Raw genomic sequence first — 18,802 nt, 5'->3', positions numbered from 1 at the left:
TGTGCTCCCACTGCTCCGGAGTGTTGATGCCGAAGGAGAAACTGCTGAGCTCCTGGTGAGCATGTTGTCTTTGCATGGGGAGCATGCTTTGCATTTGGGCTCCTTGAGGGGAAAATTAGGGATCCTGGCAGCTCTAAGGGAGTACAAATACCCTTTATGGATTGACTGGCAGCATTGGGGGTCCTGAAAGCCGCTGAAGTATGCTGTGGGTGCAGAGCAAGCAGGTGGTTAAATGGCACCAATCACATCTGTGATGACAGGACCATGCTGTTTTGATGATCCCATAGGTGCTGGTACAATGCTTGTTGGCAGAGGTGATCTCCAAAAACTCCCCTTTCCCAATCCTGTGAGAGTATTTCCCAGTTCCCATGTCAGGAGGACAGAGAAAAGGCTGGGATTGCACGTGGGACCTGCACATTTGACAATCCTGCTCAATGGTGGTGAGGAACCCAAATCCAATATGCACACCAGCCCCTGGAATTTCACTAGAACTTCTCCTAAAAGCTTAATCCGGGGCTTACATTAGGGCTTTTGGAAAATTATAATTGCATTTGAGTAAAAATCTGACCTTGGATTTGACTCTGGCTCCTTGGTAGCTCGTTGGCCATCAAGCTCCTCCTTGTATCCCTGTGGACCTTGGACATTGCTAGGGAAGACCTGAGCCCACCTCTCCCCTTCCCAGAGGTTGGTGGGCAGGAGGTGGCACATTGCAAAGTTTAGGAATAATTCCTCGGTTTTCTGTTTGACTTTGTGTTCTGAAGGGTTCCCTGCCTGGTTCTCCTCGCAGGGATGCTGCCAGGATCACACCCTGGGAGCTCCTGGGAAGCACACGCTCCTGACATCTGCTCCAGGCCTTCATCAGCCCGAGATGAGCCGCTTAACAAACCAGTGGGAATTGTCACCAAGGAAAAATAAAACGATAAAGAAAATCCCACAATATTCGAAGGCTGAGAAAATGGGCTTAATTCCTCCGTGGTGGGGGAAAAAAACGGGGTTGAATTGTTTAGCTCCCCCCAGCTCCCTTTCCTCCCTCTCCCCCCTGGGGCAGAGGCTGTGCCTGTCATGGGGCCATTAGATCGGAGTGGGTTCGTGCTGACAGCAGAGCTTGGGGCCGCTCAGGGAGTCATTAACGCCGGCTTTTATCGGCACTTACCTGCTTGCGGGAGGCACCGGCGCAACGCCGTCCTCACTGGGGGGAATTGGAGCCACGGGAGATTATCCTCATGTTTTAGGGTCAGAGGGATGGGGGCCGTTTCCACCACCACGCCAAGAAGGGGGTAGGTGGGAGGGAGGGGGGTTGTGTTTCTTGATCTACCCCGTTATTTGTTCCCCTCCCAGGCTGGGTGGGGTTTGGCACAGACCTCCTGGCACAGCTCTCAGCTGGACCCCAGAACCCAGTGGGCTGCCTGCCCCATCCTCTTGGGCACCTCGTGCCCATGTGAGCGGTGGGTCAATGGGAAATGGAGGCTGCTGTCGAATCCAAAATGAATAATTCATTTGGTGCAATAGCCCACGCTCCGGTCGGGCTGATATTAAATCCATTTGTCTTGCTCTGCCCCGTCCCTCAGCCTTGCTTTATGGCTTCCTTGCGTGGTCAGGGGGCAATGCATCATCCTGCTGGGGAGGAGGTGGGAGGAAAAGCGGGAGCAGAGATCACTGGAATGGCAGGGGAAACCTTGAGATGAGCATGCTGGGTGGGTTTCACTTATTCTCCTCGAGGAAGGTAATTAAATCCTCTCTCTGCTGGTGTTTGGCTCTGAAACCTAATGATGGCGAGGTAACCCCTGACTAGAATGTTGGCAGTCGGGCGTCTCTCAGCTTTCATCCCTTTTGACTTTGAGGAGGGGGGTATTTTTGTCTGCTGGAATCACACTGACTTTCTCTGCCCTTCCCAGTACCAGGCACTAACTCAGGTGCACGGAGCAGGAAAAAGTCTGGGTCTAAACCAGCTTTGTGCTGAATTTTGATGTGGTATTTATAAGTCCAGGGAGAAGGGGTGTGAGAGCAGTCCTGCTGCTTCCCAGCCTTGTCTTGCTTTTGATTTTCCCCTCCTGGCAGATTCCTGTCATAGCATGTTCAGGAGCCTCCAAGGTGCCGCTGCTCGGGATAATCAGCCGGCCTGCTTGCTCCCAGCAGCTGGAAATCTGAGCCAGCAGGGGGGCAAAATTAAACAAACCCCCACAAAAGAAGCACAAAGCTGGGCTACGATGCCCATGGTGCAAAGGCTGCTCCTTGAGCATCCTTGCTCCCAGGAATCCCTGGCTTTCCATGAGGCGGATGATCCCCTACCCCATCTGGATCCAGGTCCCCCCCTCCTTTTCCATGTGCCGACTGACGTGCAGGGCTGTGCCCAGCTTTTGCCAAACCTCTGTGTGAATTTATTCTGGTCTCCTTCATCCCTTTGGTTTCTGTTTTTTCTCCATTTGTCCTTCCCTCCTACCTTGTGTGTGGAGGACTGGATTTGGGAAGAGGCAGTAGGGGGGAAGCATCCCACCAGTTGAATGTCAAGGAGTGAGTAGCCTCACACTGGTCCCCCATTGTCCTCCTCTCCTTTTGAGCAGCCTTAGTGATAATTATTGATTTCTTCTACTTGTCCATCAGCGAAGATTGGAAACAATAGGGTTTATAAAGTGATTTTTTAAAATATTAATTATGAATGTTTTGTAATTAGCAGTAGAACAATTTGCTAACCAGGGAAACAACTTAAAACAAGGGAAATGTCAAATTTTCACAGTCAAATTGTTGCTTGTGCTGAGAACTGGGTCTTTCTGATCTCTGGCTGTGCCCTTGCCCTTGCCCTTGCCCTTGCCCTTGCCCTTGCCCTTGCCCTTGCCCTTGCCTGGACCTCTGTGGTCCAGCCTGGTGCCCCTGTACCATTTTGGGGCACCTAGGAGAGGTTTTTCTCAGGTGGTGAAGGTGATGTTGGTTTTGTCCCATGGGTGAATGGCAGGGATGTCATGGGGGCACAGGTGCCTGCTCCCCTGTGCCTCGGGGTGTATCCATCTCATCCCAGGGTTCTGCAGCTCCTGATGCCTGGGGCAGAGTGAGCAGGCCAGGCATTGCAGGGGCTGCAGAAAGGCCCTTTTTTTTCTGCTTTTTAGGGTGGCTTACTTTTAATTTTTCTCCGTGCTGCTGGTTTCATGTGTTTGGGAATCATCTTCTTTCCAGCCTCTGTGCTGAGCCTACCGCTTCTTGCTTCTCCACCACTTCAGCATCTCACTCCAGCTTCCCTGGCCCGTTTTCTCCTCTGAAACAGGAGCAGAAAACCAAAGAGGTAAAAAGAAAGTACTTGCCCTGCCCCTCTCTCCCTCCACCTGCCCTTGGATTTGGCTTAGCAGGGCTCGGGATGGGGCCGGCAGTGTCACAGAGTAGGGCAGGTGCTACAGGGGCTGGGGAGCCTAAGGATAAAAATGAAATAATTGGGCTTAAAAACCATCAGAGTTCCTCAAGCTCTTTCCTGGGGGCCAGTACGAGGTCAGCCAGTTTGTTCCAAAGCCTTTCCATCCCGACCTGCTCCCGTGGGCACACGGCTCATGCACGTCGGGGTCTCTGCCTGGCAGCTGGTGCAGGGGAGTCTCTGCAGCTGGTGCTCACGGTGCTTTAGGGGGTTTTCCAGGGAAAATGTTTCTCTGTGGGTCTAGAAGTGGGATTTCAAGCTTTCCTCTTATCCAGGGTGTGTTTTATTCCAGGTTTAGCTGAGCCACAAGCTTCCACCGCTCAAAATGAGCCTTTTCCTCCCTTTTTTTTTCCCTTTTGTTTTCTTTTTTTGGCACAATATCAAGTTTCCTGCCCCTCTCCCATCCCTGCGTCAGCCCAAACCTCTCCCCCTGCTTGGAGTGTGCTGTGAAGTGGCAGCTCTCCCAGCCCTTCCCAAATCCTGGCAGTGATGCTGGAGGGATGGAGGGATGCTCCCCTTTGTTGCAGGGGCTTTGCCTTTCCCTGGCAGCGATCTCCCTGCTTCCACCACTGGGTGGAACAGGCAGCCCAGTTTTACCATGGCCACGCTGTGGAGGAGACACATTGGAATCACCAAAAAAAAAACAGGAGAGAGAGAGAAAGGGAAAAGTGTGATTTTTCTTAAATTATGCCTTAATGAAGGCATCCATTAACCTCCCTAATAATTTTGCAAGGAAAATGTCCACAAAAACCTTGTTAACATTTTTTCTAATGGGTGTGATGGGTTTTAATGAAAGTCTTAATTAGATATTATTAGGCAAAATGAGCCTCTGGTGGGTTCAGGCCCTTTTCCATCCCCCAGAGCAGGGATGGGGAAGGTCCACATGGCCTGGCTGCTGCCAAAGAGGAGGCTCAGGCACCACAGCTACCACTCCCTGACTCTGTCCCTAAATCATCCCTGTGATCCAGAGCCCTCCAAAGGGGAAATGAAGGAGAAACCTGGAAAATGCCCCGGGGAAGGCAGGAGTGGGGGCCAGGTGAACATTGCAAGGTTGGGCTTCCCGAGCCAGACCTTCGCTGCAGTGGCCTTGGAGGGATTAGGGAATGGCCCATGAGCTGCAATGTTGAGCTTTCTTTTCCTGCTCATCATTTTTTTTTCCTCCTTAAATTGTTCCATGGGTCGTTTATATATTCCCCTCCCCATCATGGTACCTTTGAGGGTTGTATCAATTCCCACTTTAAAGGAAGAAAAATTCCCTCTTGGTTCCGCCCGCAAAGGGTCTTTTCACGAGCCTGTTTATAAATCTGCTTCCAAACCCTTGGCTTGTTAATGATCCATTTAGGAAACTTTCTGTGGTAACTGAAGTGCTTGGGGGATTTCATTTTTGGGGGGATGCAGAGCTCTATGTGCACTTGCAGGGGCTGCCATGGGCACTGATCCACGAGCATCCCTGCGGCACTGGGGATGTGAAACCCAGCCATCTTTCCCAACCTCATCCACTTCCCCAGCCCAGAGACCTGGCTCTCACCCTGCTGCCATCGTGTCGAAGGCCCTTTGCTCTCTGGCCGGAGCAGGGATTGTTCTCCTGGACAATGGGAGAGCCGCAAGGAAGCGCCGGATCCGGCCCATGTCCGGCACCCGCATTGTTTCACCCTTGTTTGCAAACAGCCAGCACCTGGCAAACCCAGTGACTCAGCCAGGGACTTTGAAAGCCTTTCTATAACTTGTTCCTTTTTGAGTTTTGTTGTGTTTTTTTTTTTTCTTAAAGTCACAAGAGATCTCCTTTGGGAACGGCTCCGGCCGGCGCCGTTTTGCTGCCGTTTGCTTGCTAAGGAGTGGGAGTTTCACCTGTGTTCGGGGCTGTGCTGCTCCCTACAGCCCATGGCAAGTTCTTTGGGAGCCAGTGTCTCTCCCAGAAGGATGGTATTAATAATTTAAAAAATAAAAAAGGAGGCTTTTGGCCCTGGCTGGGGAAGAGGCCGGAGCACCAGGAGCGGCTGAGGGAGCTGAGGGGGCTCAGCCTGGAGGAAAAGAGGCTCAGGGGGGACCTTCTCGCTCTCTGCAACTCCCTGAAAGAAGGTTGTAGCAAGGGGGAATTGGTCTCTTCTCCTAGGTAACAAGTGACAAGACAGAGGGAAACAGCCTCATGTAGCACCAGGATGGGTTTAGATTGGATATTAGGAAAATTTCTTCACCAAAAGGGCTGTTGAGCCCTGGCACAGGCTGCCCAGGTTAGTGGTGGAATCACCACCCCTGGAAGTGTTCAAAAGATGTGTAGATGTGGCAGCTGGGAACAGTTTAGTGGTGGGCTTGGCAGTGCTGGGTTAATGCTTGGAGTCAGTGATCTTAGAGGGCTTTTCCAACCTAAATGATTCTGTGATTCAGTACTGGTAATAAAATGGATTTTTTTGCCCCCCAAGCCATGTTATAATTCATCAACACTCCCATGCAAGGAATCATTTGGGAGCTGAGTTGGGCTGTGATTGGGCTTTGCAGGTCTCCTACAACCCGTGCTTGGGGAAACAGACCTTTGCTGATGATGTTTTAATGATTGAGAGACCCGTTGTGTAACTAGAAGTGGTGTAAAAGCCATGGACCAGGTGGAATGAGGTGCCCTGCTTTCCCCTGGCTGTGGGAGGAGGTTTGTGTGGGTTGGATGTGCCGACTGGGACACTGCAGAGGAAGGATGGAGCCCGCTAGGACGAGAGAAAAGCAATCAGTGCAGATACTGAGGTTTTAATTTTCTCCGCTCTCCAAAGCCCGTCGTGCGCCCGGGCGGTGACAAATGGAGAGGTGCCGGGGGTGTCAGCTCCCAGTGTGTCAGGAGTGGTCATTTGTCACGCCTGGTGCCTGGGATCTCAGAGGGTGCTGGAGAGCAGGAGAGGGGCGATTAAATCACAGCGTCGCTCGCGCACTTGAGCGGGGCTTTGGAGGAGCCATGGGAAAACCCATCCATCTTCAGCAGAGTCACGGCCAAGAAATGATCCAGCCTGGGATGTGGGAGCATCAAACCGCAGGGAATATTCTGTTGTGGGCGCCTCAGATTAAGTTCTGCGCCCACCACAGGGGGGAATTGCTGTCCCCCCTCCCTGGGCTCCTCGGGGAGCCTCGCCTAGCTGAGAAAATATAATTGATGGCATGAGGGGGGAACTGCATCACTTGGTTTTCGTGTTCAGCTCAGGACTCACCTGCTTGTATCATATTTCCTATGTGAGAATGGATTTTAGGAAGGAGAGGCGTGGGCTGGGGTAGGAGCTGGTCACCTCGGTGCTCTTGGTGTGGCTGCATCCTGCACGAGAATCCCTGGGATCCCGGCAGCAGCATCCGCCTGAGCAGGGAGTGATTCCTGGGATAACGCTGTCCTTGTCCTGTCCCATCTCTTCCATCCCCGAGGCCTCTCTGGGATGATGCTCTGCTTGGTGCAGGCAGAACTTTGCCACCTCCTTGATGTTTTGGGGGAGAGCTGAGAAGCCTGGGCCACAGTGTGTGCCACACCGGGGGGTTTCAGCCTCACGTCTGGTTTTTGGACTTTGCTGCCTAAAACTTCTCCTTAAATGCAAGGGAATCCTGGGAAATTATGTACCTGGGGAATTATGAATTGAATTTCCCTCAGCTTTGGCTGCTCTGCAGCGCAGAGGGTAAATTACCTGTGAGGTGAGACATGATATCATCTTTGTTTTTATTAAAATAAAATCTAGGCAGACCTGCCCTGGACATAGCTTTGGGATGGGTTGATGCACACTGGCACATGTGTCCCCTCTGTGGTGCAGAGGGATCTGATCACCCTCCTCGGGAGCAGGGATTACTTTGATGCTTGTGGGTTTTGCTCTATTGCAAAATGGGGAATTTGAAATGGTCCTGGGCACAGCAAAAAGGTTCTTGGGCTGTCTGGGCATTTCCAGGGTCCGTTGTTTTCTGGCTAAACCCGAATCTCTGGGTTCCACCACAGGCACCTGTTCCAGCACAGCAGGCGAGCAGGGATGGCAGTGTTGGGATGAGGGTGACAGGGTGAGACCTGGAGTTATCACAGATCTCCTGCTCCATGTCAGATCTCCTCCTGAGCTCTTAATCGTGTGTTATTATTGAAGACAACTTATTCTTAGAGAGCCCAAGGTGCAAATTATGTTTCACAGCTAAGAAAAGCTTCCAGAGCTGCCTACATACAGTAAATCCCTGCAATCTCAGGTGGCTTTGACTTATGTGGAGCAGATGTTGAGGATGGAGTAGACTAATTTTTTTTTGCCCTCTTGTTGCTATCACTGGCATGGGACATGGGTGGAAATTCCAGCTGGGAGAAGCTGTCTGGGCTCAGAGGTGGGGTTAGTGGGTTTTGTCCCACCCTGGAGCTTTGGACATCTCTCCTGTCCCTGGTGGTGGCACCAACATGGGCAGTGCCAGAGTGTTCACACCACTTGTAGAAGGTCTCTTCCCTGTCTGGGGGCTTCCTGCCCTGGCTCCCTGCGGCAGCATGAGGGTGAGCTGGTGCAGGAATTATGGAATCATGAAATGGTTTGGCTGGATGGAATTTTCAAAGCTCACCCCTCTGATTGGTGCTGTGTGTCCTCTCTGTGGCTGGGTAGGAAGGCAACTTTCCTCCCAGGAATAGTAATTATGGCTCCTTTTGTTATAAATATTCATAGGGAAACTTTCTTAATTACTTTTCTAATTAATTCCATGCCTGGGACTCTTGGGGTGGATGAGGAATGTGGCAGAGCAGTTGTGCCTTGGTTGGGACATCCTCCCATGGCAAATCCATCCTCCCATGCCTTGGGCGTAGTCCTTAAGCAGTGAGCCAAACTGCAGCTCCCCAAGGCTCATCTCCACCAGGATGGAGGGGTCCTGCTCCATGACGGGTCATCCAGTGCCATGGCACGGACACAAGGGAGCTGTGTGTCCCTGTGTCCATGTGTCCCCTCCCATGCCGGCATCCCCACCCTGGCAGCACCAGCCTGGCCCTGAGGCTGAAGCTCTCCCCCAGCCCCATCCTGGGGTTGACTCATCCTTTGCAGAGTCAGCACTAACGAGGAACCACTTCAGATGTAATTAATGAGCACTTGATGTTGTCTAGATCGAGGGGACACTGTGTGACGTGAGCTGGCGAAGGAGGAGAAGGTCCTTAATTAGTTCCTGTTAGGAACAGGAGATGTTTGCTTCCCAGCCAGGAGGGGGCTGTGCTTCGGGGAGCCCAGTGCCGCCCCATTTCCCAGTCAGAAGAGGGGCTGGAATTAAAGAGTGGTTCCCTGGTTTTTGGGAAAGATGCATCATTTTCAGGGGCACTCCAAGCACAGCCCCTGCCTGCACCTCTGTACCGGGGGGAAGAGCTGCTCTCCGAGCTCCTCCATGAGTTTTTGTGCTGACTCGTTTCCCTGCTTATTAAGTGGCTCAATAGCTCACGTCGGCGTTGAGGAGTGAACATGATGTGCTGGGTTTAATGGAACATGGAAGTATTGGCTCTTCCACGTGGCTTCCAGTCCGTGTCCATCGGCTCTGGAGTCTCACGTTGCTGCAGTTCGGGGGGGAGGGGGAAAATCTCTCATTCCATGGAGCCCAATGCCTGGGGTGAGGGTAGAGCATCTCTGGGGGTTGTGTTTTTGGGACAGTTCCTGGCTTGAATCTTAATCCCCCAGCTGTTTGCTCCAAACTCATTGGGTGCCTCATCACCCTCACAGAGAAGAATTTCTTCCCAATATCCCATCTAACTCTGCCCTCTGTCAGTGGAAAGACATTGCCCCTTGTCCTGTCTGTCCAGGCCCTTGTCCAAAGTCCTTCTCCAGCTCTCTTGGAGCTCCTTTAAGGCCCTGGAAGCTCCTGCTTGCAGGGCTGGCAGAAGGAAGAGCCTGTGGCAGGCTGCAGCCACTAGATCTGTTTTTAAAGAAGAATATAAGGAGGTTAAATAGCCTCAAATCATTACTGAGAACTTCATCCCCCTTTTTCATTAGTTGACTCAGAATAATGAGCTTGGGCAGAGTTAGGAGGATGAGGAGCAGCCTGTACCTGTTACTGCCATGGCCACGTGTCTGCTGTAAACCTCCCTGTATATGTGTGGGAATTGTCTGGAGTTTGATCAAATTATTTAGTTTGATGACTGGCAGTGGGTGCTCGGAGAGGCAGTGCCGGCCTCATCCTTCCCTCCAACACCTCCCTCTGTGAGAAAACACCATGGAGAAGTGGAAATGGGCTGGGGACTCTCCATAAGCTGTGCCATGTGCCCACCAACCATGTCCCACCACTGATTCCACGTGCAAAGTGCTGGAGCAGAAGGTTGGGCATCTCTATTTGATGGTTTATGGAAAGGAAGGGAGGCTTTGCTGGGCATGGGACTGGGCAGCCTCAGCCTGGAGCCAAGTGGAAACTAAAGCAGAGCAAAACCCGAGTGGCAGAATAGTGATTTGCTAAAGCCACCTTGGGAAGCATCGAGGTTTTCCCCCCGCTGGCTGTTCTGGAGAGCAGGGTGAGTTCCCTGCTCCGTGCTGAGCTGGCAGCCCCACGGCACTGCCTGCCCAGGGTGTGCCTGCTCTTCCCTTTGCACCCAACACATGGATCGGGGACAGACTTTTTCTTTAGGCCTTCAAAATCCCCCCAACCATGAAAAACAGAGAAAGTGAAGCCCAGAGTGGTGATTAAGTGGGTGAGCTTGGACCTGTTGGGAAGCTGCAGGCAGTGAGCAGCAGGGCATGTGAGAGCCCAAACTGGCTGCTTCCTTGCCCTGTTTTAGGCTTTAACTCCTTGTTTAGGGCCATGGTTCCACCTAAACAGTTGGTTTTGAAGCTCTTCTGCATCCAGAGACCCTCAATTTTCCCAAGACTGCCATCCTGGAGGAAAAACAGTGCTTCTGGGTGAGCATCAGCTGTGTTTTGCTTCTAGTGAAGCACAGGGGGCTTGGTCTGTGAGCACCTCTGTCTGTGTGAGCACCTCGCTCCACCCCAGGGCAGCAAATCCCTGGTTGATGAGGGATGGGATTTTTTGGGAGAGGTGAACAGGGATGCACCCAACCCTGTTGCCTCTAATCTGCCTTGCACAGCTCCTTACCCTGAAAGCATCTTTGAAATCCTGCCCCGCTTCAATTCATTTCTCATCCACGAGAAGGAAAAGAGGGGGGAAAAAAAAAAACCCTCAGAAGGAGTAACACCACATTGAATTTTCCTTTCCTCCATGCATAAACCATGGCAGGCCGGCTCAGAAGCCTCTGGCTTTAATTTACATGTGTCCCAAGGCAGATCTAAGCCCATTCCTCCAGAGGTGGAGGGCTGGTTTAATTAACCGGCTGCGTCACGCATTCCTCGGTGCAGTGGGGGGGGAGATGGAGCCCGGTGCCCGCAGGATTCCAGCCCAGATGCTGGGAAGCTCATGTTTATCTCATGAGTTCCTGCCTACCCAGTGCTGAAAGAAGGGAACTCAACGGGGCAGGTGCTGTTTGTAATTCAGACGGCCCCGAGGCGGGAGCATCTCTGGGTGATGCAAAATTTGTGCGTTTGGCTGCAAAAATGGTGAAGTTTGCACCAAAATGAGGTTTTATCCCTCCCTGGGACAAGGCTCTGCTGGGGTGTCCTGTCCCCAAGGTACTGTGGTTTCTGGCTTGGCTTGGGGACATGTGCTGATCTCACTGGGAGTGTGAGGATACTTTAGGCTGGGAATGCTTGGACTTACCTGTTTCTCCATATGGGTCGCTCTCCTCGCCCTACAAGAACTGGATGTCAGGATTTGGTGGCTGATGGGGTGTTTCAGGGCCGGGTCTGATCCTGTTCTCCTTTCTTGGTGTGGTCAGGAAGGCTGGATGCAGGTACCCTCCCACCCCTCCTCACTGGAGCGTGGCGTCACTCCCGATATAGAAACCTCTCTGGATTTTAATTTGTGGATTCTTTCCTGGAGGGTGGCACGGCAGCACCCCCGGCACTGCCGGCTGCCTGCTGAGCTCGCCGCGGCCGTGCCGGGGCTGAGACACTCCGGAAAAGCACTTGGCTTGATATAAAAGGGAATTGGATCATTAAAAAGTAGAAGCGTGGGGGGGAAAACCTCACAAAACAACCCTCCAAGCCTCTCCCCAGCAGAGATGCAGGAGGGAAGGGATGACAGAAGAGCATCATGTAGGGATGCAATTAAACCTCTGGCAACAGGCTCCCGTTCCCTGCTTGGATGTTTGCAGGGAGGATAACGAGGGAGATGAAAGTGGGGTGGGAAGGCAGCGCCCTCGTGGCCCTTTGAAGGTGGGGAGATAACAGCCCCCCTTCCAGCCCCCCCGCTTGTGGGTGACAACCTGCCTTATTCTGCTGGTTTTCCCCCCAAGCTGCAGCCACATCCTGCTGTCACCATCATATCAAAGGGATTGAAACGCAAACGCATCGATTGTGTTGCAGCCCGAGGTGTCACCAGTCCCCCCTGCCGGCACTGCCTGGAAAGCCGTGCCGGGAGCCCTGGAAAGCCGTGCCGGCTGCCCGAGTGCCTGCCCTTGTAATCACAGCATCCTCTAAATGCCATTTTTCTGTAGCACACAATTTCGTGTGGGTGTTGATTTGCCTGCATGGTGTCTCTCAGCTGAAAGGCTCGGGGAGGGTGCCCCGGCTGGTTGGCAGGGTGATGGCAAGGAGAGCTTTTTAAAACACTCCTCAGTGGGACTGATCAATTTAAAGGCTAAAAATTGATGTTTTTTCCCTTATTTTTTTAGTGTTTTTAAAGATACATTTTGTGTCACTGGTGTCTGCAAAACGTCCTAGGAGTTTCTAGCAAGCATCTCCTCTCTTCTTTTTTGGGGGGTTTCGTCAAAGAATGGTAAGCCTCCTGCAGAAAGTGTTAAGTTAGGAACCAGGGTTTTTTTCTTGATGATAAAGTATTGTTTGCAGAAAGGGGACCCTTGAATCTTTTTCCAGCAGGCTGTAAAAGCAATGAGCTGCAGTTCCTCCTTTTTCCTGGCCTGTGATGTCCTCCAAACTTGCTGCCCATCTCCCAGAGGTGCTGGGTATGCTTTTGGAGCAAGGCTGGATTATCCAGGCTCTTTAAGGCCTTTGCATGTGGCAGTTCTCTCCGCAGTTTTGCTTGAGGGCACCACCTCGTGCAGTGCTGCTGCTTCTAACCCAGCTTTTCATCACCTGCTGTACCAGAGTGCCACAGGTGTGCTTAAACACACTGGGTTTGCCCTGGAAAGGCACTGGACCCAAAAGGGAACCCAAAACAAGTGTGAATTTGGGAATACCTGGCAAATGGGGTCAGCTCTACCTCAGGAGGGACACTCAGGGCATGGGAATGATGAGGTGTCGCCGGCTCGGTTTGCTGTGAGTGAAGGGAGAACAAGGGGGGGGGGTGCCAGCGAGGGTGGGGGCAGGAGGTGGGCTCCTGAATCGCTGCTGAATCTGTAATTCTCTGCAGAAGTTGCTCTTTTAAAACTCAGGAAGGAAAAATGCCACTCTGCATCCCCAGGGAGCTTTAGAGCAAGTTAATGTAGAGGAGATGTCTCCTTCCTTTCTTCCTTTCTTCTTTTTTTGTCTCTTTTGGCTAAAGCTTCCCTGAGAGAGTAATTAAAAAAGTGCAAGTTCCAGGTGCTAACTGGGAGGATTTAGTTTGAGGAATGAAATGCTTGGATACCCCCACGCTTGCACCCTTTCCACAGAGGCTGTGAGGTGGCTTGCCTCGGGCAGGAGCATGGATGGATGAGCAGAGAGATCCCACTTATCTCCGGCTCTTTCTAGGACTCCTGGCACCTGGAATATAAGTGTGCAGGATACAGGAGAGTTTTAAGGAGTGAAAAGCCTTACAGTGCCACAACTGCTTCGATAATCCATCCTGCCCGTGAGAGCTGGAGCGTGGAGGGAGGCGGTGGCGGGGACACGGGTCTGTGGGGCCTTCACTGGGTGTTTGCCTTGTGTGAGACATGTCCACATCCCAACTTCGAGCCTGTGAGGGGGGATAAGGGAGGTTCAGCTCTTGCTGGGAGCCCCCAGCTGTGTCCAGCCCTGTAGCCAGACCCTTACAATCACCCCATGGACATGAGGGCAACTTGCACCTATTCCCTGCCTCCCAAACTGCCAGCAATGACATCTCGCTGCAAGAAGCCTGAGTTTCAGCAGCCCCATAATGATGCTCCCTTCCACCCCCAGACATGTCAGCCCTGGAAAAGGGGTCCTGCTGGCAAACTCCTGCCCGGGATGCATGGCATTCCCGGTGTGCTGGCAGGGTGATGGATCCACGGGCAGCTTTGGGTTGTGGGGGGGGGTTTAAGGGCCAGGCATCCAGGCCTGCTGAGCAGCACGTGCCTCAGCATTTCCAAACACACCCCTGGTGCTTAAAAGCGAGGAAATGGATAGTTAAGCACATCATTAATCTTATCCAGCCCACATAATCAACAATCAATTAATTCTCCTCAGAGCTGAAGAGATGCAGGTTGTGCCGTAGCCTGGGCACCCGCAGAAGGAGCCCCTTCCCGCAGGGAAAGCTGAGGCAGAGCCTCATCCCATGCTTGTCTGAGGCACTGTTGTGGATACAGACCCTGCCAGTTCTGGGAAAATCTTGGAGCAGCCCTTAAATGAGGACAAACGTTGCTCTAGCCATTAGTGGGGTGATTTATTGCTCCCTCCTGGGCTCGAGCCCTCCATCCGAGCCCTGCACTGGACTGTGAGGGTTATGGATCCGAAGGGTTATGGATCCCACCATGGCATTGCAGGGCCTTGGGGGTTTGTGCTTCATTTTCGGTCTGAGGTTCATGGTTCAGCTCCCCCCGAAAGAGGGGAGACAGGGGCAGCAGCAAGAGTAGAGGGCTGCAGCCTGTGCAGCACTGAGAGGATGGAGAAGGCATCAGCCTCTCCCCAAACTGTGGGAGGCTTTAGGCAAGCGTGGTGTAATTACAGAAGAGAAAAGCTAATTGGTAATAATAGCAATTAAGAGCCACGTGCCTGCAGATTACAGGAATTTGTGGATAAGTGAAGTGATAACAGAAACCAGCGGACACTGGGTTGCAGGGTACTATGTTCAGGTGTTTTGACAAAGCATCACTTGAGTTAATTGTAATTAAATACTAACAAACCTCTTCAGCCAACCCACCAACATGCCCCTAAGCTTAACACTGAGGTGTGTTCACAGCGCTGTGACCCTCTCATCTTCCTCCCTCCCATTCCCATCCTCTCCCATTAAAATACAGGTGGCTGTTCCCTGGTACTGCCACCCTCCCTGTCCTGTTCCTGGCACATTTCAGGCGTGTTTCTGGCACATCTTCCAGCTCCAGAGCCCACAAGTCCCCGTTGCACATCTCACAGATGCTCAGGCATCCTGGGGGGAGCACAAGGCCACTGGGACATGGTGGGTCACTGCTGGTGGGAAGGGAGAGGTGAAGAACTGGAGATCCACCTCAAAGCCTCGGTGTCCACACGTGGTTGTGTCTCCTGGCACGTGTGTCTGGTGTCACTTTGTGCTTCCTTGTGCTGTTGTGGGACATAGGGCTGTGTTTGTGGATCGGGGAGGGGTCTGCATCCCGCTGCCTTCCGCTCTGGCAGCCTGAAGGTCCCCCTCAAGCCCTCCTGTGTCCTGCCTGGAGTGGTGACCCCACGTGTCTCACTGTCTGCCTACAGGAGGTGGTGGGTTATGGCCCTGTGTCCCTAAGATGCCATACGTGTGGGATGGCTGTGTTGAGATCTGGAGGACTCCTCAGTCTCCCTGTGGTGGGGAAGAAGAAGGGCTGTGGGAGATGGTGGCTGGTCCCTCTGGGATGCCATGTCCCCACTCAGCTCTTATTGCTTTTGGAAAGAAACAGTTCATTGCAGCCAGTTGTGTGCCTTAGGCTGGGGGTGGGGGAAATCTCCTGAATAATGAAATTGTAAAATATTGTTTTGATTTATTCCTTTTTATCATCTATTAATATCTGGAAAGGCTGTGTGAGCAGGAGGCCTCATGAGTTTTGAATGACAGGTTAAAGGGCTCCAATAAAGATTAGATGGTCCACTATCTCCCAAGGAAATTGCATCAAAGTGGTTACTCCTGCTTGCTCCTATTAATTTCCTCTTCATGGCTGCTAGGAGATGCCTCATATCCTGATGCAGCAGACAGGGGCTAAGAGGCACTTTCCATTATCTCAATCATCGCTGTGTTTATGAGGCACGGGGGGTGGGTGTGTCTCTTCAGAGCTGTGCCTTGGGGGTGAAGGCATCGTGGGGGCACAGCCTCACACCAGGAACAGTCTCCCCTGGGCGGGTGGTGGACCTGGGTGGCAGTCTGATTCCTTGGATGCATGTGCCAAAATACAGACATTCTCTTCTGCAGCCTTTGAATTTTGTTAGATGTCAGGGATGGATGAGCATCCATCCATCAGTGCCTCGTTGGTGAGGAGCAGTGGGGTGGGGCAGAGATGAGGGACCCCATTTCTGTCGCTGCCTCCTCGTCCTCGAACTGCAGAGCAGTGAGACGGGTGATTAATGAAACCTCCCCTCGTTGCTGATTAAACCCTCACTGTAACTGAAGCATCTTCTCCTTCGTGAATTAGTTGCCATTTCCTGCTTGAATGAACTCAGAGGCTGGGAGGGTTATCAGCTCCAGCCCCGGGCTGTGGGGGATTGACGGGACGGACCCGTAAGGCACTCATGGGTGTCACATCAACTTTTTAATTGAATGTTCAAATTTTGCATGGAAAAAGAGATGCAAGACCTGAACCATGCTGTTGGGGTAGAAGAAAGGGTCCTTCTGAATACAAAGGTCCTTGGGGAACACTGTTCTGCCCCTGTGTGCCCATGCCTTCATGGATGCTGCCAGGGAAGGGGGTTCTGCATCCCCCACTGCCCCCCTCTCCAGTGGGGAGCAAAAGAGAGGCTGCAGCCCCCTCGCTCTGCCTGGCTAAATATTGCCATGGCATTTCAGTGTTTGTCTGGTTGCTCCAGACATGGATTTTTCATGGACAGCATGGAAAGTCCTGGCCATCCTAGCTTTGTAGGAAGGTGTTACCCCATTTAGTTCTGATACTGGTGTGAAACTTTTCTGTGTCTCTTCTCTTCTCTTCTCTTCTCTTCTCTTCTCTTCTCTTCTCTTCTCTTCTCTTCTCTTCTCTTCTCTTCTCTTCTCTTCTCTTCTCTTCTCTTCTCTTCTCTTCTCTTCTCTTCTCTTCTCTTCTCTTCTCTTCTCTTCTCTTCTCTTCTCTTCTCTTCTCTTCTCTTCTCTTCTCTTCCTCTTTTCTTCCTCTTTTCTTCTCTTCCTCTTTTCTTCTCTTCCTCTTTTCTTCCTCTTCTTTTCCTCTTCTCTTCCTCTTCTTTCTTCTCTTCCACCTTCCCAGCGCATTCCAAGGACAGGGCCTGCTTTCCCCTCCATCCCAGAATGGTTCAGCACCCAACCTCTCTCCTCTCTCTTCCAGCCTGCCCTGCAGGGACGTTCAAGGCCAGCCAGGGTGCGGGGGTCTGCGTTCCGTGCCCCCCCAACAGCCGCTCCACCGCCGAGGCCTCCCCGGTCTGCGCGTGTCGCAATGGCTACTACCGGGCGGACTTCGACCCTCCGGCAGCTGCCTGCACCAGTGAGTACCAGATCAGGGCTGGAGGGAGGGCTGCAGGGATAAACTCTCGACCCAGGAGCCCTTTGTCTTATTCTCTCCCCCGCCCCCCATCCTGGGACCGGGAGAGCAGCTGAATGGGTGCCGGGCACCCAGCGCTGAGCGATGGGACGGCCCCGCATCCTGCCTCGCTGGCAACTGCTGGGATTTATACATCACCCTGGCAGCGCTGGGGATGGCAGGGAGATAGTCCCCAGGATAAATTAGAATTTAAAGTTATCTGCTCTGCCTGTCTTGTTCATAGCCTTGCAGATGGAGTATTTTTTAATAGGGGGAAAGGGTGCCTTGAGCATTGGTATTCAGGAATGCATCGCTGCTCGGCTCTCTGCTCGAGCTGCCTGGCATGGCAGCAGTGTCCTCAAGGCTGTCTTTTGGTGGGAAAAGAGCCCAGGAGAGAGGAGAGAGCTGCTGTGCTCTTCAGCCCACTGAGAACATGAGTCTTGGCCTCAACTGCCCCCAGATACACTCCAGGCCCTTGAATCAGCCCATCAGGGAGCTTCAGCACAAGGATGCTCTGGACCCTCGGTGCTGGGAGTGCCTGAAGGGCACATGGGAAATGAAAAAAGGATTTGTGTGTTCTGCTGGATCACCTGAGCTGTCAGACAGTCAGCAGGTTGCACAACTGCAGATAATCTATAGATCTTTATTATGCCTCGTTACATAACTGATTTACAGCAGTGCTGCGCTACAGGAATCCAGGAAAAAAAGGCTCTTTGCTGATTTTTATTTCCTCTCTGGATGCTTAATGTTACAGTGTTCTAATTTGAGGTGCCAGCTGTTCACCCACAAAGTTTCTCTGTGTCAGAGGAATAACTCACATCGTGGAGCTGCAGGTGCTGCCCTGGACTGGAGCCCTCCCAAGGGTGATGCCTGTGAGGGTGGTTCCTGCCCCAAGCCCCTGCACAAGGGGCTGCAAGTAAAGGGGGAAGAATCTGGGGAGGACAGGGAAGAAAGATGGTTTTTCCCTTTTTCCTTGAAAAGATTTTATCTGCTTAAGGTATGAAGAGAGGGTTTGGATTAAGGTTCCTGAGACAGGTTGCAGATTTTTTGGCCTAACTAACTGATCCTATTGAGCCTTTGTGAGTCCTCCACTCGTTTCCCTGGGGAATCAAGGTCTTTCTCCCTGCTCCTGCTATATCCTCTATCACCCTCCTTTGACATCTCCATGATGGGGGAGCCCCACAATGGAACGTCTTTGGTGCCTTGAATCCATGAAAGCCCTTTCCTGCGAGGGTGCTGCACTGGTGACTGCTCCATGACAGACACATTTACTCCCAAAGAGGAAAAGAAATAAAAAGAATGGAATTCTACTAATTTCTTTTTAGGGCTGTCACTTCTCTATTTTTTTGTCATTTTTGACAAAATCTTCCATCTGCATTATCCACAGCAGCAGCTCAGAGAGGCTCCCAAAGTGCCTCCATGCAGGATGATCTCTCCATCCCACCATCCACATCACCCCCGTGCTGTTGAAGCCACCTCTTCCCGACCCATCCCTGGCCACTAGCGGGGCTGATTTATCCACAGCCAGTAATGATGTTCCCTGGCACACACATGTGGAGGCTCCCCTGGGATGGGTTTCCCCAAGACAGAGCATACTTCGCTCTCTTAACCTTTCCTTGCAGGTCAAGTCCTCCATCATTTTTATTGCTCCCTGTTTCATGGCAAAGTCCTATTTCTTCCTGGGAAGTGCAGCCCCGAGCCCAGCCAGCACGAGGAATTCATTGCTTTCCTTATTTAATAAAACCCAGCAGCCGGATTTTGTGGTTTTGGCTGTGGAGCCATCCTGGCTGACCCCAAATCCTTCCCCGGACCCGTGCAGACGTATGTTTGTGCCTCGATGATGCTCTCCTGCCTGGAATCGTCCTGAATCGCTCCTTCTGGACCCAGCCCCGATC

At 52.2% G+C, this 18,802-nt stretch overlaps 1 protein-coding gene across 1 annotated transcript in view; it reads left to right on the top strand.

Moving 5' to 3' along the window:
• The window catches only part of EPHB1 (EPH receptor B1), a 77,958-nt gene that overhangs the window by 30,446 nt on the left and 28,710 nt on the right, over positions 1–18,802 (top strand). Inside the window, exon 4 of the mRNA XM_032697851.1 lies at positions 16,716–16,871. Coding sequence (XP_032553742.1) covers positions 16,716–16,871 — 156 coding nt within the window. The remainder of the gene's footprint in view (positions 1–16,715; positions 16,872–18,802) is intronic.

Source organism: Chiroxiphia lanceolata, chromosome 10 (genome assembly GCF_009829145.1).
Source record: "Chiroxiphia lanceolata isolate bChiLan1 chromosome 10, bChiLan1.pri, whole genome shotgun sequence".
Classification (NCBI taxonomy): domain Eukaryota; kingdom Metazoa; phylum Chordata; class Aves; order Passeriformes; family Pipridae; genus Chiroxiphia; species Chiroxiphia lanceolata.
This window is presented reverse-complemented; position numbering and strand designations above follow the sequence as displayed.